The 26,547-nt window shown below is 36.0% G+C and overlaps 1 protein-coding gene across 3 annotated transcripts in view; it reads right to left on the bottom strand.

Moving 5' to 3' along the window:
- The window catches only part of LOC150103081 (putative phosphorylase b kinase regulatory subunit beta), an 860,602-nt gene that overhangs the window by 74,989 nt on the left and 759,066 nt on the right, over nt 1-26,547 (bottom strand). For all 3 annotated transcript variants that reach the window (XM_090398411.1, XM_090398412.1, XM_090398413.1), the window contains exons 25-26: nt 20,619-20,704; nt 15,188-15,320 (exon numbers count right to left, since the gene is read on the bottom strand). In XM_090398411.1, the coding sequence (XP_090254537.1) occupies nt 15,188-15,320; nt 20,619-20,704 (219 nt within the window). The remainder of the gene's footprint in view (nt 1-15,187; nt 15,321-20,618; nt 20,705-26,547) is intronic.

A 26,547-nucleotide genomic window follows, 5' to 3' on the forward strand; every position in this document is an offset into this window, starting at 1 on the left:
GTTAAATGGATGAATAACACCATTAAACTTGAGTTGCGAAAAAAGAAACAACTGTGGAAGGAATTTAAGGAGAAAGGTGACCTGAAGGCACATGAACGGTATAAAGCATAGGCCAGAAGGGTAAAGAGTGTGGTAAGAAAAGCAAAAATGGACTATGAAAGGAAATTAGCCATGCAAGCTAAAGAGAATCCCAAACAGTTCTTTCAATATACTGCTAATAAAAGAAAAACTGTACATGGCAGAATGATTTTAAGGAACGTCGACAGTAGGGAGGTCACTGAATCAGTCGATACAGTGGAATTACTGAGTGAGCACTTTACAAGAGTATATAATCCAGGTGGTGATGTTGAAGGAATGAAGGAACCATTAGTTTATATGGAAATTGTGGTGAATGAAGTGGAGGTGAATAGTCTACCACAGAACCTTAATGTGAATACATCTGTGGGATTGGATGGTATATCAGCATGGGTCTCGTGAAGCAGAGAATTGTCAGTGCCCTTGACCTTATTGTTTAATCTGAGTCTCGGGTCTGGTTTAGTCCTGAAGGGATAGAAAGAGGGGATAAAATAGTTCCACTGCATAAAGGAGGATCTAAGACTACTGTTGAAAATTATCGACCGATCAGCATATCAGGAGTCATTGTCAATGTCTTGGAGAAAGTAGTCAAGGAAAAAATACAGGAATGGATTGATGAAAATGAGATATTGTATGGGTGTATAGGGGGACAGCATGGCTTTGTGAAAGTAGATCATGCCTCAGTAACTTGTTCAAGTTTTATAACACAGTGACGGCTGAACTGGATAAGGGTAATGGGGTTTACAGTGATACTGCTGGATCTGGCTAAGGCCTTTGACAGGATACCACATGGAATTCTAATCGGTAAACTGCAACATATGGGAATGGATATAGGGTTAGTGAGATGGATAGGAGGGTGCTTGATGGAGAGTGATACCAGTGAGTAGTTTACTCAGGAGTAGAGTCCAAAAGATGGCCTGTGATGACTAGTGGTGTGCCACAGGGTTCTGTTCTTGGACTACTGCTGTTTAATTGTTCATTAACGATATAGGGAAGGATCTGAGAGGAACGGTTCATTTGTTTGCTGATGATGCTAAGTTGGGTAGGGCAATAGTAAATGCAGAAGATTCAAAATTTTGCAGGATGATTTGGATAGATTGGAGGTCTAGGCTAAGGAGAATGGATGTCAATTTAATGTGGCAAAATGTAAGGTTATGCATTTTGGGGTGAAAAGATTAGCAGCAGTATATCACATTGGTGGAACTGTACTCCAGGAGATTGATGAGGCCAGGGACTTGGGAGTGTTGGTGGATAGGGAGTTGAAGTTTAGGAGGCACATCGCAAAAGTGGCTAAATCAGCTCATCAAATCACTTGGATGCTGAAGAATACTTTGACGAGCAGAGATAAGCAGGTTACTGTTACTCTGTATTGAGCCTTGATAAGACACTATCTTGATTACTGTGTCCAGATCTGGTCACCTAGGTTTCTTCTTAATGGGGAGGAGGAGGTTGAGAGGAACCAGAGGTGAGTGACCAAGATGATAGCAGGTCTATGGAATGAACCTTATGAAAACAGGTTGAAGATTTGTGGGTTGCAGAAATTGGTTGATATGCAGAAAAGGGGAGATATGATTGAGACATTCAAATTGCTGAAGAGTTTCTATAGGATTAATTCAGAGGATATTTTTGAGAACAGGACTGGTGGTGGGAGGACTAGGGGACATCCATGGAAGCTGGGCAAGAGTGTGGTTAGTAAGGGTGTTAGAACTGGGTTTTTTTACTTTTAGAATGGTGAATGAGTGGAATAAGCTGCCTGAGTCTGTTGTGGGTACTATGACAGTGAATGAGTTCAAGGCAACGTATGATAGATACTGTGTGAATGTCAAATAGGTTTGATGTACATGCTGTTTAGGGCCTCCCTCGATGAGTCTAAGGACTTCTTGGAGTCGCCTGTAATAATAATAATAATTAATAAAAATTGGTAACCACTGGGGAAGATGTAGTAGAAGTATTAATGTCATGAAGGTGTTACATCCTCTAAAGTGTGATGCCATTGGGAGTTTTTAGTGTGAAGAGATGATTATGAGATAATCATATAAGTTAATAACAACTGGTAACCACTGGGAAAGATGTAGTAGAAGTATCTCATGAACAATTCATGAAGGTGTTACATCCTCTAAAGTGTGATACCATAGTAGAGAGCTTTTAGTGTGAAGGGAATGGTGGATGAGAGAATGGAAATAAGTGAGTAGAAGCTATACGAGAAATTAAGTACACTCACACTTACACACATTTTAAAGTGTTCAAGGAAGTTAACAGCAACCATGATTTATTGTTTAGCAGACGTCCTGCAATGAGAAAAATTTCAAAGTGGGAGAAGATTAAAATTGTTCAACTTCACAAAGATGAGTGATGACTTATTTCCTCTAAGGAATTAAATTACAAAGCATTCTATATATCTGGATGTGTGGTTAGGAAGATTGGTAAGTACTGTATGCCAAAATTCAACAGGATTCTCTAAGGGCTCATATGAGAGTGATTTTGCTAATGGGGGTGTTTAGCAGTCTGCTTATATATTACAACAGAATGGTAAATAAATTGAACAAGTAGTATATTTAGAAAATATACTTCTTGTTCAATAAATTTAGATTTTGCAAAAGTCTTTGATAGCATGCGAAATTACCAAATAAAAGATAAAGGAAAAGATAAAAAAAGATGTCAGCCTAAAAATGTTTGTAATTTGAATGCCATTAAAGTTCAGCATGTCAAGTAAATAAACAAACACATCTTTTCACACTATTTACATTAACACATTCTTCATTTGTATTCATTGTATATATAAAATAAATTTCTGAAAGTAAAAATTATATAAAGGCTGGTGATTATGACAATCTCAGAGGAAAGTTTGCAGTTATATCATGGAATAAAGAACTGGAAGGAGATCATAGGGATGCACAATACACAGCTTCAACCTGTCATCAAGTCAACCCCCACCTTCCCATGATGTTGCCTGTTTCTAAAAAAAAAAGGCCCACACACACAGCAACTATTTCTAGTGGAAAAAAGATCTCTTCCTATTTGGAGGAAATGCCAACTAGACCACTAAGTGGAAGATAACCTTCATTACCTGGTGAAACACCACCACCACCACTGTGCTTACTGAGGGGTGTGAAAGTAGTAAAGGCTATGTTTGGCCTCAAGATCAAAGTCTTACCTAGCGTATTTAGAGATCCAGATCCTCCTCCATTTTGAGGGGGGATATAATTTAAAATGGTGGCAACACGGGTCAGCCACCAGATAGTATATGGACCTGAAACAGTCAGGAGGCTTCCCAGCCAACTGGTGCATAATCTCACTGCCACATATTCTGCTAGGTATGTGGGGAGGTACTGTTGAGGCCACAGAACAGCAAGGAGACTGGTCATTCTCTCTTTCTGTATGGGTGTTATATTCACGAGTCTATCTCCTCCTACCATATCCCCACTCTTTCCTTTCATCTAACAATATACCATAAATGAAACACAAACAATGACGACAACACTGCAATCAAAATAAATCTCCCTTGACAGCTAATTCATTCAAGAAAAATCAAACCAAACACAAAATTCCAAACATACAATTCCTACCAAAAATCATTTCCACATCTGCTTCACAAACATTTGTGGCATAAATTTCAACATAAACAACATTCGTTACCATTTACAGACATCCAAACTGAACCTCCTTCTCTTCACATAAATCCAAACTTCAGCTATATCTACCACAGTTCACCTTCAATGCTCAAATTATACTCTTCATGTTTCATTGCGCCACAAGAGTAGCAAAATGAATCATGAAGCATACCTGTGCCTTTATACATTCTGACACTGCCTGCCCAAGAATGCCAAATTTAGAATCTCCTTTTGACCTCCTCTGGTTGAAGGTTTCCTTGCTCCACTTAGTAACATTCATCATACCAGGTTCATAACTATGAAAGTCACTCAGACCTCTTCCCCTTCCTCTCCAAGAAGCTCAATCATCTTCAATCCAGCTAACCAAACAGCAAAGTCATCTTTCTAAGTGACCTGAATGTCCACAACTCTAAATGACCACCTTTTCGTCCGCGCGGTTAGGTTAGGCTAGTGGCTTTGCGCTTCGCAACCATATGCCTGGGGAAGGAGTGTCCTAGGTTCAATTCCCGTCAATGACGTGAGGAACTCAAGGATCTTCCTCAGCCATAGCCAAGTTAGCCGGTCTTGGGTGTGGATAGCAGGGTTTTTTCCACCAGTTTATCTGGTGTTTTTCATCCCGCAAGCAGGCAAACCGGTCCGAGGACACACACACAGATTACAGTCAGGAATACTGACCCAGCCATAAGTCTGATTCGTCAGTCTATGCCGGTTCCGGAGCCCGGATAAACTTTGGGGGGACTAGATGGTACCATGAACTCCCGTATAAAGGGAGAACGCTGTATCATCACACGGAATTTATTTATTTACCACCTTTTCAATACTACCGATCTAACGCAAATTGTCCGCCAACCTATCCAAATTCCTTATAACTCTCTCCACTTTTCCAATACCCTTGATCTTTTTTTAACCAGACACACTATAGAGGTTACTTTTCCTCTGGCAACTCAGACCATAATCTTGTGAAAGTTTCCAGTCTCACTGATCCCACCCCAACCTCATGCCCTTTGACACCTATAAAGGTACCTAGTGGGATGATCTCTGGAACTACTACTCTTCTTTTCATTGGCATGACTAATGCTTCTGCTGTTCTGATCCAGACACCCGCACTGAGCGAGTCAAGGAAATCATCCACACCGGCATGAAGTTATTCATCCCTTATCTGTACTTCCAGTCCACTTTCCAAGCCTTGGTTCAACAGAAGGTATGTGAAAGTAGTCGAAGAAAAAAAAATCAGCTTACTACAAGTGGCTTGCATCAAAAACCTACAGCTTAATAGTCAGCCTATGTGGAAGCACACAATAAATGTAAAACAACTATCAGCAAATCCAACTTCATAAAGACCAATAGCAGAAAACTTGTCTCACCTCCAAATGGAAACTGTTCCTTCTGGTCCCTCACAAAAGCCATCTGTACTTTCACCTTTCTCTCCCATCTACATGGCACCACTGTTGCAGCACCCAAAGAATGACCTGCTTCCATTATTCTTTTCCTTCAACTTCTGCATAAATGATGAACACAAATCACCTCCTTCCATTCCAACAACCAAGCACCAAAAGACCACAGGAGGTTTTGTGCCCTAGAGCTAACATCTATCCTCTATTGTTGCTTCAATTTTTTATACTCAGCTGACACCTAATGCATCTTATGGAAGAAAACATATCCAACCATTCCAAAAAAGGGAGACAAAAAGCCTACTATCCAGCTACCATCACATTAATCCTCTCCAAAATAATGAAGAAAGTTATCAATAGTGTACTTCTTCACTACCTAAAAGCTCACCAGTTAATCAGCAACTACCAGTATGGATTCTACCAATTGACATCCATGGCTGTCCACTTATCTTACATCACTCACCACTGAGCACGTGCTATGGAAGAATTCAGAGAAATGTGCACTGTCATATTTGACATTTACAAGGCTTTTGATATTGTTTGGCATCAAGGCCTGCTTTGCAAACTGGTTTTCTTTGGACTACCTGCCACACTTTGTAGCTGGTAGCTTCAAAGTGTGGCAGGTAGTCTTTTTCTTCAGCTTTTTCTCTGATCATTCACTGTGTATCATGGTAAATGGCACCCTCTCTCTGAGCTTTGCTACCAATGCAGGAGTGCCTTAGGGCTCCATTCTATCAGCTACTTCTTACTCTTATTCATAAATGACCTACTTTCAATTACTACCAATTCTATCCACCACTTTTCCGATGATAGCACACTCCATTCATTCATTCCTTCAACAAATATGTAGTTCTTAGACATCCTGAGCATCGAGATTCTCTACAAGTGCCTTAAACACTTATCTCCATATCATCCTTCAGTGGATCACCAAAATGCAGTCATGCCTTTTCTATCTAAAAGGGATCTCAGCAGCTTCCCTTATTCTCAGTAATACACATATCACCAGACAGGATCAATCTCTCTCTCTCTCTCTCCTTGGACTGACATTTGCCTCCAGCCTTTCCTGGCACAAACACATCATATCAATAGCTTCCACAGCCTCTAAAAAACTAGGCATTCTTTTCCATTTAAGAAGATATTTTACATCCATCCAGTTACTAATCCTATATAAATCCCAAATCCACCTCATCCTTTGAATACTGTTCTCATATTTGTGGTGGTGCACCTAAAACCTTAAAACTTTTTGATGCTGTCCATAGGAGAGCAATTCAGCTCATAGGTGACCCTTCCCTTGCAGGCTCACTTCAACCTCTATCTCACAGATGCAATGTTTCAGCTCTATCTTTCTTAATACAGGTACTTCCATGCGGTCATTGCTCCAATGAATTGGCAAACATTATTCTTCTACTTACTGTTGGGCCTGTTAAAATAAGAGCAGCAGCTGCCCAACATCCATTTTCAGTACAACTGCACATTGAACCTGTATCTCTTCTTTTTCATTTATTCTATCTACTTCTGTCCTGCAGAACAGTCCTAATTATGATGTGCATCCTAACAACTTCAACCTCCAACTTTTTAAGTTCAACGTCAATAGATTTCTTCTTTCTCAATCCTCATCTGTACCTCTCATGTGAAGAATAAAGAAGACTGCTTTAAAACTTGTTTTTGCCTGGGAGTTAAAAGCTATTGTAAAAAAGAACGATATTCCTTTCGAAATTTTCCTTTTATTAGACAATGCGCCAGGCCATCCAACTCTATTGACTGACTTAGATGAAAATGTCAAGATTAATTTTTTTCCCTCCAAACACAACATCAATTCTGCAGCCGATGGATCAAGGCGTTATCTCCACTTTCAAAGCTTACTATTTAAGACGAACTTTTGCTCAAGCTATTAAAGCTACAGCAGAAGAAGATTCTTGGACTTTAAGTGAATTTTTGATGAAATTTAACATAAAAGATGCCACTCAAAATATTTATGAATCTTGGCAAGAGGTGACTCAAGGCAACATGAGAGTATGGCATAATATCTTGCCGAATTGTTCAAAGGATTGTTGCCTTTGCAACACAGAAAGAGGAAATCTCAACAGAAATTGTGCAGATGGGCAAAGATCTTGGTTTTACGAGTTTAGATTGTAACAATGTGAACAAATGATTGATTCTCATTCAAATGATCTGAATGATGAAACCCTTTTGGAGTTGGAACAACAATGAGCCTATGAAGCAGAATAAGACAAAGATGACCCCACTGATGTCATGGTTGAAGAATTTTCCTTTGCTGACCTTTCAACTTTTGTGAGAAAAATCGATGAAGCTTCTGACTTCCTCATAAATGCCGACCCGAATTTGGAAAGAAGCATCAAAGTGAAACAAAGTCTCAATAATGCAATCAAATGCTACAGAGATCTAGTACTTGAAGAGACAAAGAAGACAAGGATGGTTCAATGAACACTAAAAGACTACTTTAGTAAAAAGTAAATTACTGTATGCTAAAATTGAAGCAATATTTGTTTTGTTTTCTAGAACTTTTATATCAATTTAAAAGGATTTTATTTGTTATTTAATTAATAAAAATAACATTTTTTTTTTCATTTTTAAACATTTTTATTATCCTAATTTTTGTAATAAACAAATTAAATTGAAAATCTTTATAGACTTCGAACAACACGGTTTTGCATAGCACGGACGCTTCTTGGAACCAATTAACCGTGCTATACAAGGTATTCCTGTACTTTAGATAGAAATGTCATCAAACAGAAAGGATTACGGTTGTACAAACAGATTTGGGAAAAGGAGCCAACAACATCAAACAGCAATTGTGATTTTTGAAAGTTTTTTCCACTTGGTTATATTATAAATTAAAGATACCAAGAAATTATAAACCATTTCGATAGATAACGCATGTGTTATCTATACAAAAAATGTCTAAATTCGTTAAAAATGAACATGTGCGGTATACATTTGAAAGGCATGAGAGGTAAATCAAATGTAATAAAACTAAGGTAGAAGTATTACTTAATATTTATTGAACATTACACTATTCAAATTCAAAAAATTCTTCGTCAGACTCAATATTGAAAGAATCAATGGTGTTAAAAATTTCGTTTGGTATTTCTTCAGCTAATCAATGATGGTCAATTTGGAATACTTAGAATTGTTTTAACTTCTGCTGTCGTGTGTGCCCTACACAAATCCAACACTAACAAACATTTTGGGTTGAAAAATGCCATTTGTCTCTTTCGTCACACATTGTCCAACCAAAATTTCATAACCTCAGAATTTATCCAACTTTTATCATTAGTAGTAACAATAATATCTTTGGAATCACAACCTTTTGGAACAGTCTTTCGTTTGAAAATTGTTTCTCTTCAACAATTTTCAACTGTGTTACAAGAGAACGATGCAGCCCACACAAGTTATCTTTTGGGTCACACAAAAAGTCGTAGTAATGTCACAGTGCTCCCCATTAATGTGGAAATTGAAAAATTTTGAATTAAAAAAATCGACCACTGCTACTAGCAACGTACGTGCTTTTAAAGAATTCCACCGTCCTCTGTCTGTACTTCCTAACTCTACCGCTAGTTGGCATATGCGCGTTATCTATACAGCAAAAGGAGTGATGAAAATGTTGGGGGTGCGCATTATACATTAGGTGCACGTTATCTATCGAAAAATACGGTACTTGGTTTAATCCTTTATCCAAGTGTAAGCAAACAAGTTTGCACCTGAAGTATTTTCAGGACTGGGGAAACTCATGGTAAAGGTGGTATGACTTCACATCACTTACCTTCATATCACTCGCATCACTTGCCCAATATTACATTTATAATATAACCAAGTGGAATAACTTTCAAGAACTAACTATCTGTAATCCAGAGTATTATAATAATAAGGTTTGACACCTTTTGGCAACTTGTATATAAAAATATGACTTCTGCATTACTTCAATCTTGGTATCACCTCTGGGTCTGGCTCCCACTGATGAGACCTCAATAAAGGTCAAAACCAATTTGTGTAGTGACCCTTCCCAGGGCCGGCAGAAGTGGACATTCAGAGCATGCGGGCGCTGCCACTGGGGCACATACACGCCTGGATAGTTACAGGGGCGCGTAGATAGAAATTGCATGGGAGCGGCAAAGACCCCTAGCACCGTCACTGATCCTTCCCATAATGCATAGCATTATACATGTCTGCAAGGATATGTGCTTTGCATTATAGGATACTAAGGCAAGTTATGTGAAGTCATACCACCTTTACCCCAGTCCTGAAAATATTTCAGGTGCAAACTTGTTTGCTTACACTTGGATAAAGGATTAAACCAAGTATATAATTTCTTGGCATCATTAATTTATAACAATTGTGATTTTTCTACAAGCACAGGTTGGCTTACAAAATTTCTCAAAAGACATGTGCTTCATAATGTAAAAATAAAAGGAGAAGCTATATTTGCAGATGAACCAGCAGCTAGGGAATTTCTTTCAAAACTGTCTCCAAAATTATCGAAAATGGTGGCTACACTCGTGATCAAGTTTGGAACACAGACCAGACTAGCTGTTTTTGGAAAATAATGCCAAGTAGAACTTAATGGGAAATCACAAAAAAAATGTTGGTGGCTTTAAAGCTGCTAAGGATTGCGTGACTCTATTATTTTGCAGAAATGCTTCAGGAAATCGTACATTAAAACCATTACTCATTAATTGAGACTGCAGGCAATGAAAGGTGTGGATTTTAACACGTTACCAGTGGACTGTAAGGCAAACAAAAAAAGGTTGGTTTACAAAAGAAATTTTTAATGAATTGTTCCATCAACGTTTTGTTCCAAAAGTTAAACGCTATTTGTTTGAAAAAATTCCAGAATTGAAAGTTTTACTGATTATAGAGAGTGTGCCTGGCCATCCTGTTTTAGAACACCCAAATGTGGAATTTTGTTTTCTGCTACCTAATACAACCACTAGACCATGGTGTGATCATTACCTTCAAAACTTACTACATAAGAAGAACATTCCAATACATTTTGGATAAACTAGATAAGGATAATTTAATGGCAGTTATTGATGTCTGGAAGAAATTTTCTATTTTGGATTGCATCAAACTTGCTAAGTTGGCATTATCAGAATTGAAACCATCAACTTTAAATGCATGCTGGAAAGCTACTTGGCCAGAATGTGTGAAAAAGAAAAACCCTGTACCTTTGCATACAACTGAATATCCCAATATCATCAGATTAGCACAGGCAGTTGGCAGAGAAGGATTTGATAATTTTTCGTCCACATACAATGAAGAATTGATGGTTGACAAGGTTGTGAGGGATGATAAAATAATAGAAGCTGTCCTTGAGAATCTCGATGAAAAAGAAAAAATGATGATGATGAAGAGATTCATAAGAAGGACTTCAAATGGCAAATAAATTACAAAGTCATTTTCTTATACATGATCCAAATACTGAAGTCATGTATGGTGCGATATGAAGAATTATACAAAGATCTAGTCAAAACAGGATCTCAATGATTAATTACAGGGTTCCTGGTAAAAAAAAAATAAAACTTCAGAATTATTGGAAATTCGTGCTAATTTAGTTCCTTTTACTGAAGAAAACGTTTCGGCTAAAGAAAACGTTTCATAATCCTCTAATCCTCAGATGAAATCTGAGGATTAGAGGATTATGAAGATCTTTCATTCTTGTGAATGTGACATCATGGAGAGAATGAGAGCAGTTGATGATGGAGATGAGAGACTGATTGTAACTGAGCAAGAGGTGTACAGGGAATTTAGCAAACATGATGTTGATAAGGTTGTGGGACTTGATAATATATCACCACACATATTCTGACGGAATGTGCCAGGGAGTTGACATCTACCTTGACATAATAATTACTGCATGATAAGTTGATAGTCAAATTAGAGCAGATTGGGTTGGATATTAGATTAGTGCATTGGATCAGAGACTGGCTATCTGGATATCGCTCCCCCATAAACAACAAGTTGTGTATGGAGGAGTGATATCCAGGAAAAGGAAAGTCACTAGTTGTGTGTCTCAGGGGTCTGTTTTAGGGCCATGATTGTTTAACTTGTATATTAATGATATTGGCAAAGATTTGGATGGGGATATTCAGTTGTTTGTAGATAATGTAAAGTTGGAAAAAACCATGAAGAGTAAAGATATTGTGGCCTTACAAGAAGAGTTGAATAAATATGAAATTTAGGGGACACATTGCCAAAATTGTGAGGACAACACAAAGAATTCTGGAAATAATGCAGAGGACACTGACTTATAGAAGTAAAGAGATTCTTGTCCCATTGTATAAGGCTCTGATTAGGCCACTTATGGATTTCTGTTGCCCAGATTTGGTACATGGTTTTCAAAAGGATGAAGAGATGTTGGATAGGGTTCAGAGGCAGCTGACTAAGGTAGTTTCTGATCTGTGGAATGTCGAATATGAGGAAAGGTTGAGAAGATGCAATTTACAGTCTAGTGGATAGGAGGAAGAGGGATGATATGATAGAGACCTACAAGTTAGTAAGGGTTGTTATTGGATCAATGCTGGAGAGGTTTTACAGCAAATGGTGGGAGATAATCCCTGGAAGCTCTATAAAGAGGGTGTGAGCAGGGGAGTGAGAAGCAAGTTTTCTGCATGCAGAGTAGTGAATGAGTGTGTTTATGATGAGCTGTGTGTATGACAAAAGGAGCTCCTAGATGAGTTTTAGACTCCATTTGGTCTTGGGATAATCATCATCATCATCAAATTCCTGCCATGTACCCTCAAGGGGTGTATAGGATATGACAGTACTACATGAAAAAATTACATCATTACTAACTTCCTATCTACAATTTTCCTCCAAATCAGTCTGTTACTTGTCAAGACTCCAACATTATCAGATCTTATATTTCTATCGTCTAAGGCACTTTGCACCGTATCAATCCACCTATATCTTGGTCTTCCTCTGGGTCGTTTTCCTGGCAACCTGGCAGAGAACACTTGTTTTGCTAATCTTTCCTCACCCATTCTGTTTAAGTGACCATACCACCTAAGATTAGCTCTACTAACGCATTCCTGGATGCTGACAATGTCAAGTTCTTTCTTAATATCCTCGTTTTTAATATGATATTGCCACTGATGCCATCTGTTCATGCCTATAATCTTTCTCAGGACTCTCATATCTGTGGTCTCTAGTCTTTGGTCAAGTGTTTTACTTCTGACCCAGTTCTCAGATCCATAAGTTAAAACTGGTTTGAACACTGTCTTGTATACAGCTAATTTAGTGTTCTGACTAATTTCTCTCTTATTCCATATGAATTTATTCAATTGACTTCCCACCATACCAGCTTTGCTGATTCTGTTGTCTATTTCTATATTTAATTTACCATCTTCAGTAAAAATCGTGCCTAAGTAGCTGAAATGTTTTACTTGTTCCACAGGTTCTCCATTCACAACACAGTTGACATTTTCAATGATTCTGCCTATTTTCATTGTCTTTGTCTTATTATTGCTGACCTTCATACCATATCTATTACAACAGCAATTGAATTTAGTCAGAGAATCTTGCAGACTTGTAGCGGATTTATTTAGAAGTATAACATCATCCGCATAAAGCAAAGAACTGACATTAACATCTCCAATTTTGATATCAGGTTTAATACCACTTTCCTTCATAATGTGATCCATATAGATAATGAATAACAGAGGGGATAATGTACATCCTTGTCTCACACCAGATTTAACATTAAACCATCTTCCTGTATTTCCTTCAATTCTAACTGCTGAATTACAACTCAAATAAAGACTAAGTATTGCTTGATATAATGCCCCATTGACACCATATAACTGCAGCGTATTGAATAGCTTCTCTCTTGGCACCTTGTCATATGCCTTTTCCAAATCGAGAAAACTTAAATACAGATCTTTGTTATATTTCCATGCTTTCTCAACTATTTGTCGTAAAGTGAAGATCTGATCCTGACAGCCTGAATTTGGCCTGAATCCAGCTTGTTCTTCACCAAGCTTTTCTTCCACAATTCTTCTCAACCGTTTCTCAAGTATACTAGCATAGATCTTGCCAGGAACACTCAGTAGGGAAATACCTCTGTAATTCTCACATGCAGTTTTATTTCCCTTTTTATATATGGGTACTATGAGAGCTCTACTCCAATCATCGGGAATTCGTCCCTCTGTCCAGGCCTTTTGAACTATGCAGTGGAGCCACTGTAAGACTCTTATACCACCATACTTCAGCATTTCTGGTCGAATATCATCTACTCCTGCTGCCTTTCCACATTTCAAGCCTTTGATGGCTTTTTCTACTTCAAGTATGAATATGTATTCCTGACTGCATGCCTGGTCAGTGTTTTTTATCACTGTGCTGTCATCACTGCTTGTTTCATTTAGCAGTTTTTCAAAGTAATTACTCCATACTTCACGGATATCTTTTTCTACCGTTTTCATGTCAACTTTATCATCTCTAACTCCTTTACAGCACTCTTTCCTCCATTCCTAAGCTTCTTCAACAACCTCCAGAATATTTTGCCACCTTCTTGATATTTATTTTCTATATTCTTGCCAAAGTCCTCCATGACGTTTGTTTAGCTAGTTTTACACACTGTTTAGTTTTCTTACATTTGTCTCTGTATTCTGTAAGAGTAAAAGCTGACTTATTTGTCAGGAACTTTTGATATGCTTTCTTCTTTTCCTTCACTGCCTCTTTAACTTCCTGTGTCCACCAGGGAGTTCTGATTTTTTTATCCTTGCACACAACCTCACCACATGCCTCTCTGGCAGAATCAATCAATGTTTTCTTCAGAGTTTGCCACTGAATCTCCAAGGTTTGATTCCTGTTCTCAAACTCTTTCAATTTCTTTTCAATAATCTTTCTGTATTTTAGTCTACAGTTCACATCTGAGAGCTGCTCAACTTTTATTCGCTTTAAAACTTTCTTACATGTTATTCTTTTCAATATGAAATTCAATTTTATCCTGCTCAAGACTAAATAGTGATCACTTCCAATTTCAAATCCTCTGTACACTCTGGTGTCCTGCACCAGGGAGAAAACATCACTACAACAATAACATAGTCAATGAGACTTTTCTTATTCCTAGCCTCTTCTCTCCATGTGAATTTGTGCACATTTTTATGTTGGAACATGGTGTTAGTAATAACCAGTCCATGTCCTGAGCAGAAATCCAACAGGTATTTGCCATTATTATTAGCTTTGCTCTTTTCTCCAAATTTTCCCAAAATATTTTTGTATGTCTCACAATCATTTCCTACTGCTATTTAGATCCCCAACAAGGACCAACTTTTCCTTTTTCATTGTGTCAGTTGCTTTTTCTAAAATGTCAAAAAATTCCTCCACTTCTACCTTAGTAGAACCTTCTGTGGGACCATAGGCACAAATAAGTCTCATTGTCCAGTTCCCCATTCTCATATTTGCCCACATTACTCTACTTGAGACTGACTGCCATTCAAGAAGATTAGCCTCGTATTTTGTGTTGAATACTATGGCTACTCCTTCTTTTCCTTGATTGTCATTGCCCGAATATAACATTTTGTATTTATTGCTCAGAAAGATCTCATTTATTATTTATAATAATAATAATAAATAATAAATAATATGAAAAACAATTGGACTATAATGATTTTTTGGTATAATTATATCACATTCATGGACTCGATTACTGTTCCATTATTTTGATTATTTATTTTATTATTTGATTAGTTTGATTATTTTGCTTAGTTACCGCAGCTGCTAGTAAGCAGTTCTGTAAACAAGCAATTTTCTTTTTTTTCCAAATTTTTGAAGAAAAGGTTAGTTTTTTTGAAAGAAAAAAAAAACACTACAAATATGCAATCATAAATTTTTTAGACTACCACAAACATGGTGCACACACACAAAAAAATAAAATAAAACAGCAGTTGCTCATCAGCTCTGATGAATCAGGATCAATAAAATGAAAACTTACCAGTTGCTTAGATGCCAGATACTATTAGCTATCAGTAAGTATAATACAACCATTCAAAACTAACAGAAAATTTAAAGATTACCGAAACTTACTAAATGGACCAAATCATGAAAAGTTTAATTAACTCAAGGTACTTTAAAAGTAGCAACATGTATTACTTGAGGTAGATGATGTCCTGCAACAATAATGCCTCCAGAAGTACGTGTCATGACATCCCATACTCTGTCATAGAAATGCTTTGGTACACGGCACAATGCACCTTCAATTTGTCGGCGTTGATGAACTGACATCCTACATAATAAAATGCATGTTACATGTGTATGTGAGCTAGATATACACAGAGATTTTGAATTGATATAATTTTATAAAAATAATGATGTAAACAAACACAAGGGTAAAAAATTTCTTTCCCATCTCCCTATCTTTTCTTGAAAACTAAGAAATAATGAAATTATTTATTTAGGATTAATAAATACTTTCCATCTTGTCTCAGTCCTTGTCGCAGGCAATGCATTAGTTAAATTTTAGCAAACATTTTAACATGTTTGCAAAAATTATTCCACCATTGCTCCTGCCACTCTTGCAGGCAGGAACAATGGTGGAATGCTGGAGACATTTAGTTAATCATATCCTCAGTTAACTGAGGATATGATTAACTAAATGCACAGTTTACATAATGCAGTTCCAGAAGTCAGATGACATGCTACTCATTACATTAGTTAAATTTTAGCAAACATTTTAACATGTTTGCAAAAATTATTCCACCATTGCTCCTGCCACTCTTGCAGGCAGGAACAATGGTGGAATGCTGGAGACATTTAGTTAATCATATCCTCAGTTAACTGAGGATATGATTAACTAAATGCACAGTTTACATAATGCAGTTCCAGAAGTCAGATGACATGCTACTCTCCCCCCCCCCCCCCCCCCAGGATGATTAATGAAGGTTCAGTTATTGGCAGGTTAAATAATTGAGAGAGAGAGAGATAACTATATGTTATTACTATTATTATGTGACACCTCCAAGGAGTCATCATGGGAGGGCATACTACACCGCTACACACAACTCATTGTCTTGTCTATTTAATCGACCAACTACTATCAACTCATGATGCCATCAACAAGATTATTTTTGTCTCTGTAAATTGTGTGTGTTCTCTTGGCCAATTTATGAAAAAACTGAGTTTCTAGGAAGAAAAAACTACTATCTCCATATGGGATCAGCTAACTCATCTTAAACTGAAAAAGCCCTCATAAAGATTCATCTTTTTAGATGTCAGGTCTTTTTCATGGCTAAAATGAATGGTATTATTCATTTGAATAATGGTATTCAAATGAATGGTATTAAGTTAATTGAATTATGTACAAAAGTGTTTCAAAAGTAGAGAAACAAGGTAATAAAAGGCTCTGTGCAAGACTTTATTCTGATATAGATATATGTCAGAATAAAGTCATGCACAGAAGAAGAAGTGGATGCATATGTGCCTATCATGGCACAGAAGAACCTGATATGAGTGTCTAACTAGAAAAAAAAAGTACACACAGCAGCCATTGGTGCAAATTTTTTGTAGTCCTTCCGTGGTCGAGAGAGAGTTGGAAATCACTGGATGCTAAATCAGAAGTTTGGGGTGGGGGTCGAGAATTTCTCAGTTCATCATAACCAGATGCATGAACAGTTAGTAGCATGTATTACAAAAGCATTACATTAAACTCAACAACACATTTCCTTCAAAAGGCAGGGAATTTCTGTAAGTGTAGTACTCTTAATATTCAGTAATCGCATTACAGACTTCTTTGAATCGCTATGTTTCCATATTAATTTTTAAATTTTTGGAGCTTAATGATACTCAGGAGAGATAAATACCTATTTACCTATTATACCTGTGTATAATCTCATTGATTAAATTACACTCAATGTTTTGTCATTGATGTCTATCTGAGTTAATACAGTATTAGGAGTTAAAATGAAAATCCTAAACATGACCATGACAAAGTTTTAATATTATCAGTAAGTACAAGATGAATTAAGAAAAGGAGGTTCAACAGGGTTGTTGGTATTTGAGGGCTATATGACTAAGTATAGGCCTCTTCTTCTTTTGCAGTCCAAATTGGGCCATGGTCTCCTGGAATTTTTGCCTCCACTGTCTGTCCAAAACTTTACTTCTCCAATTCTACTTGGGAGAATAAGAGCTATGCTAGATGTGTTACAAGGTAAAAGTGAAAAAAAAAAATAGATAAACTTTTGTTATAATTTATTAGTTTTTAATTTAAATTTAGTGGGAATCGAAGCTAGATAGAACCTATAGTCTGTGGGTAGTTTGCACTTGAAGAAATTGTATTTAAATGTAATATTTTAGCAGAGTATGTCATACTATCTAGGAAAAAATAAAGGAACATAATAGTGGCCTGATCTTAATGGATTTCCCCTCCCAATCACCAGAGATAGATCACAATGGGCATTTTTCAATGATGTACTGAAAAAAAAAAATTTATAATCTACTATTCCTACCAAATGTGACAAAGCTACAAGAATACAAAGCCCTTGTGAGGATTCACAATGCTTCAATACACTGTTAGGAGGATATCTCTGGTAAAGTACCCACTTACTTATATGGACAGCTTTATATTATTATTATTGCATGACACCTCCAAGGAGTCTAAGGACTCATTAAGAGAGGGGAAGGGCACCTACTCTACAACTTTCTGTCTCCACCACTCCACAAATCCACCAACTACACAACAAACCATAACTACCATCATCATCTACATCAACATCCATGCCCATGGCGGAATTCGAACCAGCAGTCTTTTGGCTGGAGAGAGTGGATACGCTAAACACTCAGCCAACCAAACCGATGAAAGTTGTCTACCACCATCAATATTACTTTATTTTTGAGTCATCATCATTTTTTTGACATTTGCTACTATTATCTGCTGCTATATGCTATTATACACAGTATAATAGCACATAATAGTGTTTAGCAGATATTAGTACAGTAGTGCCCCGTAGTACGTATTTAATTCATTCCAGAAACCCGTTTGAACTATGTATCGTTCGAAGTCTGAATCAAGATTTTACATAAGAAATAATGGAAAGCGAAATAATCCGTTCCCATATCCAAAAAATTTCAATAATTTTTTTTTATTTTATCTATTTTAGGTTTTTAATGTTAATAACTTAGAAAAAATTAAACAAAATAATCTTATATTTATTTTATTAATTTTAATTATTACAACATAAAAATAACAGTGAAGAATATTATTTTAATATAAAAATCACAAAGACGAAAATAATGCTCTCGTTGTTAAGCGCCTTCTTTCTGCTTCTTAGCTGGAGTTGAAAATGCCGATTCACGTTCTCTTTTTTCTGCAGAGAAGAATCTATTTAATGTTGTTTGGCATTGACAATTTTCTTTGATATTTTTAAAATAACCCATCACGTCATCGAATACGTTGATATTCCTGGTCACTACTGTCTTATTAGGGTGACATTTTTCACAATAGCTTGTGTTCTAACCCAAACAGAGAACAATTCTTGAAGGTCAGCATTGGAAATACACCATTTGGCATCCTTCTCTTCCATAAAAATTTCTTTTTCCACTTCTTTTTGTTGTTGAAGTTCTTCCATGCTGAGTTCGGTTTTATGATCATCTATTAACTCCTCTACATCCTCATCACTCACCTCTAATCCCATAGCTTTACCAAAAGACACAATTTCATTTACAACAGACTCTTCTTCACAGCTTACTACTTCACTGACTGAAATACAATCTGGCCAGAGTTTTTTCCAAGCAGAAATCATTGTTTTAATAGAAACTTCTTTCCATGCCTTATCGACGATCCTTAAGCAATGAAGAATGTTGTAATGCTCTTTCCAAAATTCTTTAAGAGTCAGTTCTGTAGCATTGGTTATTTCAAAGCACTTTTGAAACATAGCCTTAATATACAGTTTTATGAAGTTTGAAATCACTTGCTGGTCCATCAGTTGTATGATAGAAGTGGTATTGGGTGGCAAAAACTTTATCTTGATGAAACTGAATTCACCATCATAATCTTCCAACTAAATCCTCCTCTAAATTTGGGGGATGAGCAGGAGCATTGTCCATCACTAGAAGAGCTTTTAATGGTAGATTTTTTTCAGTAAGATAAGCTTTTACAGTGGGAGCAAATTTTTGATAAATCCACTCAGTGAAAAACTCTCTGGTAACCCACGTTTTCGTGTTGGTCCTCCACATAACACCGAATTTGCTCTTCATGACATTGTTCTTTTTAAAAACGTGTGGATTTTCAGAATGGTAAAAGAGCAAAGGCTTTATCTTACAGTCTCTACTAGCATTACCACAAAGCAGCAAAGTAATTCTATCTTTCATAGGTTTATATCTCAGTGCTGTCTTTTCTTCTTTTGTGATATAGGTCCTTTAGGGCATTTTTTTCCAAAAAAGACCTGTTTCATTGCAATTAAAAACTTGTTGAGATACAAATCCCTCACTATCCACATACTCCTTAAAGGTTTTTACAAATTTATTTACAAATCCGCTTCTTCTACATCGGTAACCACAGCCTCTCCGTGCATGACAACACAGTGGATCCCAGTTCATTTTTTGAATTTATCGACCCAGCCTCTACTTCCTTTAAACTACTCATTTTCAGTACTGGTTTCAGGTGTGCGTTTCTCAAGTTCACTATGCAGATGTTTGGCTTTCTCACAAATAATTCTCTCAGTAATAACGTCACCACGTAATCGCTTCTCGTTTATCCACACTAAAAGGAGTTTTTCCATCTCTTCAATAACATATGATCGCCTGAAGGTCAATGCTGTCACACCTTTAGCCACATTTGCTACTTTTATTGCTTACTTATTCTTAAGAATGCTACTTATCATTGACTTTGACATTTTAAACATCGTCTCCAGATCCGTCAAACATGTACTGCTTTCGTGTTTCATGATCATTTCTTTTTTTATCTCAATTGTCGATATTACAACTTTTCTTTTAGGTTTTGTTCTTTCTACATTCTTGGATTACATGGGCAATAAAAAAAATGCCAAAAACAGTTACAAATTCTCTACACAAACGTATCGTGCAATGATTAGGCTGTGTAAAGTAAGGGCCAATGTACAGAGGACTGAGACAGACACACACTGCGCAGGCACAGGGAAGTGAGTGAGGGAAATTAATGGGGGGGGGAAGCATGCCCAATGGTATGAAGAAACTGTCTAATGCTATATGACTCTGAGTTCCTGGACTATAGTTCAAACTGTGAATCAAATTTCTTGTGTTCTCAAGCATTTGAACTCTGGAACGTTTGAAGTTAGAGGCATTTGAAGTACAGTACGAGGCACCACTGTATAAAAATTAAAACTTTTATACTCTATTTGAAAAATTATTCTTCACAGAAAACCATCTGAACAAAATATTGTGTATGACACTGATAATTAAATTATTTCAGTCTTGAAACAAAAATTCAAAAGATATGTAAAGTAGACAAGTTTTATTTTAATGATGTCAGCTCAAAATATGCACTGCCATTTTAAATGGCTGCAATCTATTTCTTAACTACTTTATAATACATAAAATAAATCTTTTTTACCTTCCATGGAGAGGTCCATAATCAGATAGAGTTAAAACACGGTGGAGAACTTTACGAAGTTCACTTGGAGAAAGACTTTCTAATGACTGAAAATTTCAGTTTAAATTTTATCATGGCTATTTCAGTAATTTAAAATATTTAGTAATTAAAATTTCATTTTAAATACTGAATATTTTAATTTGATATTTAATTTAATGACAATATTTAAAATTTTTAGTAATTTGAAATTTTTTTAACAATTTTAAAATTAAAGCAATTTTATTAAAAAAAAACACATTAATTTATACATGTGCAGTATTTATTCTTTTATTTTCTTTTTTAAAATAATAAAATTCATTAAGATTTTAACAAAATAAATCCTCTCGATATTTGTTTTAAATGAAAAATGAAATGGTCTAAGAATAGTACATAAAAGTCTCAATTTTTGTGAAGCTATTAATGTATCATGGTATATGTGTGTGTGTGTGTGTGTGTGTGTATATATATATATATATATAAAATATATATATTTTTTATATATATATATATATAAGACCTATTTTTATATATATATATATGTGTGTGTCAGTTACATTGTTGTACCCATAGTCAAAAAGTTGCTGCACTAAAATTTATAGTTTCAAATTAATTGATACTCTTATTGCCAGAATCATTAGTATACAAATTCCAGATATGCCAATTTTATCTGAAGATAATACTAAAGAGCACTGTTTGCTAAATTGAAGCATTATGTTCAAATAATCAAAGAATTAGAGCACAGAAAATATCAATCAATGACAAAAAACAGTTTTTCTTTTTTCTTTTTCTCCTCTTCCTCCTCCTCTGCTGCCAGCTATATATTTCATATCAGTCACCAGATATTGATAAAATATGGGATAATCTTATATTTCTTATTTTTCTCTGAAGACTTCAGATCAATCAGATGCCTCCTTCTCAAACATCAAAACAGCTTGTCATTCAACCAATTTTGGCTAAATTTGGCATAAAGTTAGTTATGTATACTTGATTTTCATAACCTCCACCACCCTGCTTACTAGAGTCTTGAAGTATCTTGAAAAACTATGATGCTTGGTCTAGGAGTTGGATTTCTTCATTATCTTACCCTTGTCTAACGAACTATAGGTTTATAACTATTCGTAAGCAGGATTAACATGAAAAAAAAAAGACAACTTACTTATGTTTCTGAAGGTTCCCCAAATTTCAGTTAAATCTGACAAAAATGTATTTACTTAAAGTATTCTGATCCTTGACAATAATACATGAGAACAGATTAAGGTTTAGCAGCAATAACTAAAACTGTTCAAGCTATTAAACAAAATGACACAAAAATTGAAACAATTACAATCCTTGATTTTCAAGAAAAAGAAAGACTTGGATACATTGAAAACTATAGCAATCAAAACTAACAGTACTATCATAAATAATAACTGCTCCAATATAATTTCTATGATTTGATAGTAGCTTAGCCATATTAAACTCAATCGCAAACTCACAACCTAATCAATCAGAAGATTTCGTACCTGCCAAAGCCATCTATATAAGAAAGCACTATTATCTTTTTTCCTTTCACACTTGAAGACAACTATGATTTGAAACAGCTCCACTCCATAAAGAATAATTTACATCCGTTTACACTGGTATTATGGCTATTTAACTACTATTGGTTAGTTATCCAACTGAATATTTCTTGTAAATAATAATCAAGAAATTTGGGAAAAATCTTGTAAAAGAAAGTGGATAAATGTGGTGACTCATCCTTCATATGATGACTATGTAATCTGCACAACGTTTAGCTGCTTTTTTTTTATCAGTTTCTCATAGTGAATTAATATCAAACTTGAACTAGTATTTTGTTTACTGTGACTTCATTTTGTTAGTACTATACAGTATTTCATATGAATTTTATTCAACAAGACATATAATTGTACATATTTCATTGTTAATTACTACTACCATATTAGAGAATTTCAACAGATTATTAGTATAAATTAATATCATTCTGTGTTGTGCTTATCGTAACATTACTTGTAAAATTTTGGGGCATCAGTGCTTCATTAAATTCATAATATTGTAATACTTTATAAGCTTAGTTAGTCATGCTTTTCTACTGCAATAACTTTTTATTAATATAAAGCAGTTTATGGACATGTAAACAGAATGAATGTAAATAATATCAGAAGCTACCAAAGCAATCATATCTCCATAAAAACTTATGAACATTAGAATCAAAAATGCAGACTTCACAGATCATCAGCTTTACAATATGATGACACTACCAGGAAGGAAATAGGTCTTGATCAGCTAAATGCCCACATAACAAAGAACCTCTATTTTCCAGTCCTTTACCTCCAAATACCTCCATAAATCTAAACCTTACCAAACTCTGTACAAAAAAAGAATCAAAAGAAATGCTCAAAGAAAAAGGCCTAAATGCTATCAACCTTCTTTCATCCTCCAAACAGGTTATTTGTTATACCGATGGATCATCAGACATCAGTATAATTAATGGAAGTGCTGGTTTTCTCCTTCTACTCCCGAAAGGCAAAAAACTTTCAATAAAAGTTGGATCTGGGAAAACCAGCGAACTTTATGCAATATATAAAGCACTCGAAGCCTACTTAAAATTATCATCATCTGAACAATCTGAGGGAATTATAATTTACAGTGACTCAAGATCAGCTATGGAGGCAATCAAAAATGGCAATACTTGTGTCAAGCTCACAAAAGACACACATAAGCTCTTAAATCAACTAAAGTGTTTAGGGAAAAGTTGAATTTTACAATGGATTCCTGCTCATGTAGGCATTGATTACAATGAAGCAGCTGATAAATTAGCAAAAGAGGCCAGAGAACTCAACCAAGAAACTCACATGATAACTCTTGCTGATGCTAATGCACTAGCAAAAGCTAAACTAATTCCACTGAAATCAGCAATACAACATCAAATTCCCAAAATCAATGCTGGCAGAAAGACCTCCACCACGATAGCAAGACTATGAACAGGACATTACAGAGGAATGAAGATCACCCACTCATATCTTTACCTGTCCAGCAGTTACAGCAGCCTTACAAGAAATAGATCCTAATCCTGAACAAACAAAATCATTGACATAGCCAAAGCAGTTCAAGGAGCACATGGAAACATCTAAGACTCTTCAAAGGACAAGACAACAACGACAGAATGAATCAACAGAGATTACCTTACCTCGTCCTACAGGGATGGCGTAAAACTCGATGTAGCTTAAAATTACCAAAGCGCTTTACATTGATTTTTACAGAGGTCAAGTCTCATGAGAACTGTTAGAAAAATAACCTTATTTGTCTCTATTTATTTTATTAATGTAAATAACCCTATGGGAATTGATTGTATTTACCATTTTAACTAAAGTTTCTAGAATGTCAAAAACAAAGGCAATGCTTTGCCATCGGAACTTTATTATTATTATTATTATTATTTGACACCTCCAGGGAGTCCAAAGACTCATCGAGGGAGAGGCACCTATTCTACAACTCTCCGTCTCCACCACTCAACCTCATCCATAAACCACCTCATCTACACCAACGCCATCTGCTGTCCACCATCACCACTACTATTTCCAGAGACAATCACAAACATCCATGCCCACGGCGGGATTCGAACCCACAACCCTTTGGCTGGAGAGTGGATACGCTAACCACTTGGCCAACCAGGCTGTGATCTTATACATAGCTATTATATAATGTATAATAGCTATGAATAAGAGCACAAGAAAGTTGTTTACGATTAAGTGTGTGAGAAAGTTGTTTGTAAGCTCTGCGCATGAACACCTTCAAAGCTAGTATCAACGAGGTCCGCTAGTTTCAGAGAAATTTCCGCTGCCCAACAAGACAAAGAAAAAAAAGAGCACAGAAGAGAAAAAAGAACGGGCCAGCCTTAACAAAAGGATCAAGGAGAACTGCTGATTTCTTCAGGTTTACAACCCTGGTGCAAGGTCCCGAGAAGGCGAAAATAAAAGAGGACTGAGCTGAACATCGTGGGCAGTTTCCGGCAGAGAAAGGAGCAGTTTTCGGCAGAGAACTAGAGGCAGTCGAGAGGAGGCGAGGTCCAGTTGCTGACAGAGGTGAAGCGAGATCCAGTTGCCGAGAGAGAGCAGAGGTGAGGTCCAGTTACCGAAGCAGGAGAGGCGAAGCGCTGTTACCGAAGAGAGCCAGAGGCAGTCGGCAGAGAACCAGAAGCATACTGAGCCAGAGAAACGGATTTTATGGTGAACCCATGCCAGAGGGAAAAAAATTGGGAAGTCAACCGAAGCCAAAAGCTGCAGAAGGATCTTCAAGCCTGTATGCTGAAACTTCTTGCCTGAGCTTTTGATTACCAGGAAAATTGCAGTCAAAGAACCACTAATACCCCGACGAAACTCCCCCTGAAGCAAGGCCTAAGATGAAAGAAGAACCATTGAGATTTTGATGCGAGACCTTCACTGATCACTATCGCATTTTGAGCAGGATAAAATTAAATTTCATATTGAAAAGAAGAGTGTGTAAGAAAGTTTTAAAACGAATCCAAGTTGAGCAGTTTTCAGAAGTAAACTGTAGACTCAAATACACAAACATCATTGTAGAAAAAATTAAAGAGTTACAAAACAAGAACTAAACTTTGGAATTTCGATGAAAAATCCTGAAGAAAACATTGATTGCTTCAGTCAGAGAGGATGTGGTGTACTGAAGGAATTTGTGTTAGAAAAAGAGAGAGAGAAATCAAATGGCCATATTACTGAGTTTTATGCCAATTAAAAGATATTAGTGGCACAGTCTCAATTAAATAAATTTTCTAATATCCATAGGCATAAGACTCGTAGTGTGAAAGGTAGACAAACATAGTAAGCAATGGTATAAGCAAGAAATGTTACGAGAGAGAAAGCATGCACTGCTAATTAAGAATAAAGATAAAAATATTAGAATAACAGTATTTCAAAGGCACAGTAAATAAACAGGCTCTATAAAAGGCTTTATAAATAGTAAGAAATAGTAGCACACAGTTTACAATGGAAAAACCACCAAACAGACAAGAGGCAGACCAAGAATAAGCTGGATCTCTAATATTAAGGAAGCTGCTAAGATCAACAGCCTTCAAAGATCTTTCAAGAAAGACTTTATTAAGAGAAAAGTGGAAAAGATGGGTCATGAAGTACTCAACCCGTCTTGATGGAAGAGAATCAATCAATCATCATCAAAGCAGTTTAATGAATTAGTAAGGGCTTCTAAGTATGCAGTAAGTGGCAGTGCTACCAGCACTGAAGAAAAATGTGCCATAAAGTCCATAATATTGGAACAAAAACTACATGTGATAAAATGCTACAAAAGTGACTAGTCAACTGCCACGATTAGGAGTGTGTTGAATTCAAGTGAAAGCACCTTGCACACCATCAAGGACAATAAAAAAAATCAAGCAAAGCATTAAATCAGGCATATCATTATGTGCTGTTAATTCATCATAGAAGAGACAAAAGTTCCAATCAACTTCACACTGGTATCAGAAAAGGCCAAAAACCTCTAAGAAAATTTAAGAACAAAAGAAAAAAGAAGAAGCCAAAATTTGATGCATATTCTGGATGATTTAACATGTTCAGGGTTCGACAAAGTTTAAAACCTATTAAAGATTATATGCCTGGCTTTTCAGGTAGTAACACAGAAGGCAATTGCAAATGAAGTCTTCGCTGATCTACCACAGTGAAAATCCATGGATGCTCAAAGACAACAACAAAAGATTTTTTGTCAGTTTAACAAAAAAAAAAAAAAAAAAAAAAGAAAGCCAAAGAGACAAGTGGTATAATCAAACTTACTTTAGTAAAGAATTGCATGCAGAAATGAAGTTCTACCAAATGCAGGAAGGAATTCTTTCAAAATTATGCTTATCATGGATAATGCTCCAAGTCATTCACAGTCCATCAAA

Source organism: Typopeltis vanoorti, chromosome 9 (assembly GCF_054136105.1).
Source record: "Typopeltis vanoorti isolate ZY-2024b chromosome 9, IOZ_Tvanoo_1.0, whole genome shotgun sequence".
Taxonomy (NCBI): Eukaryota; Metazoa; Arthropoda; class Arachnida; order Uropygi; family Thelyphonidae; genus Typopeltis; species Typopeltis vanoorti.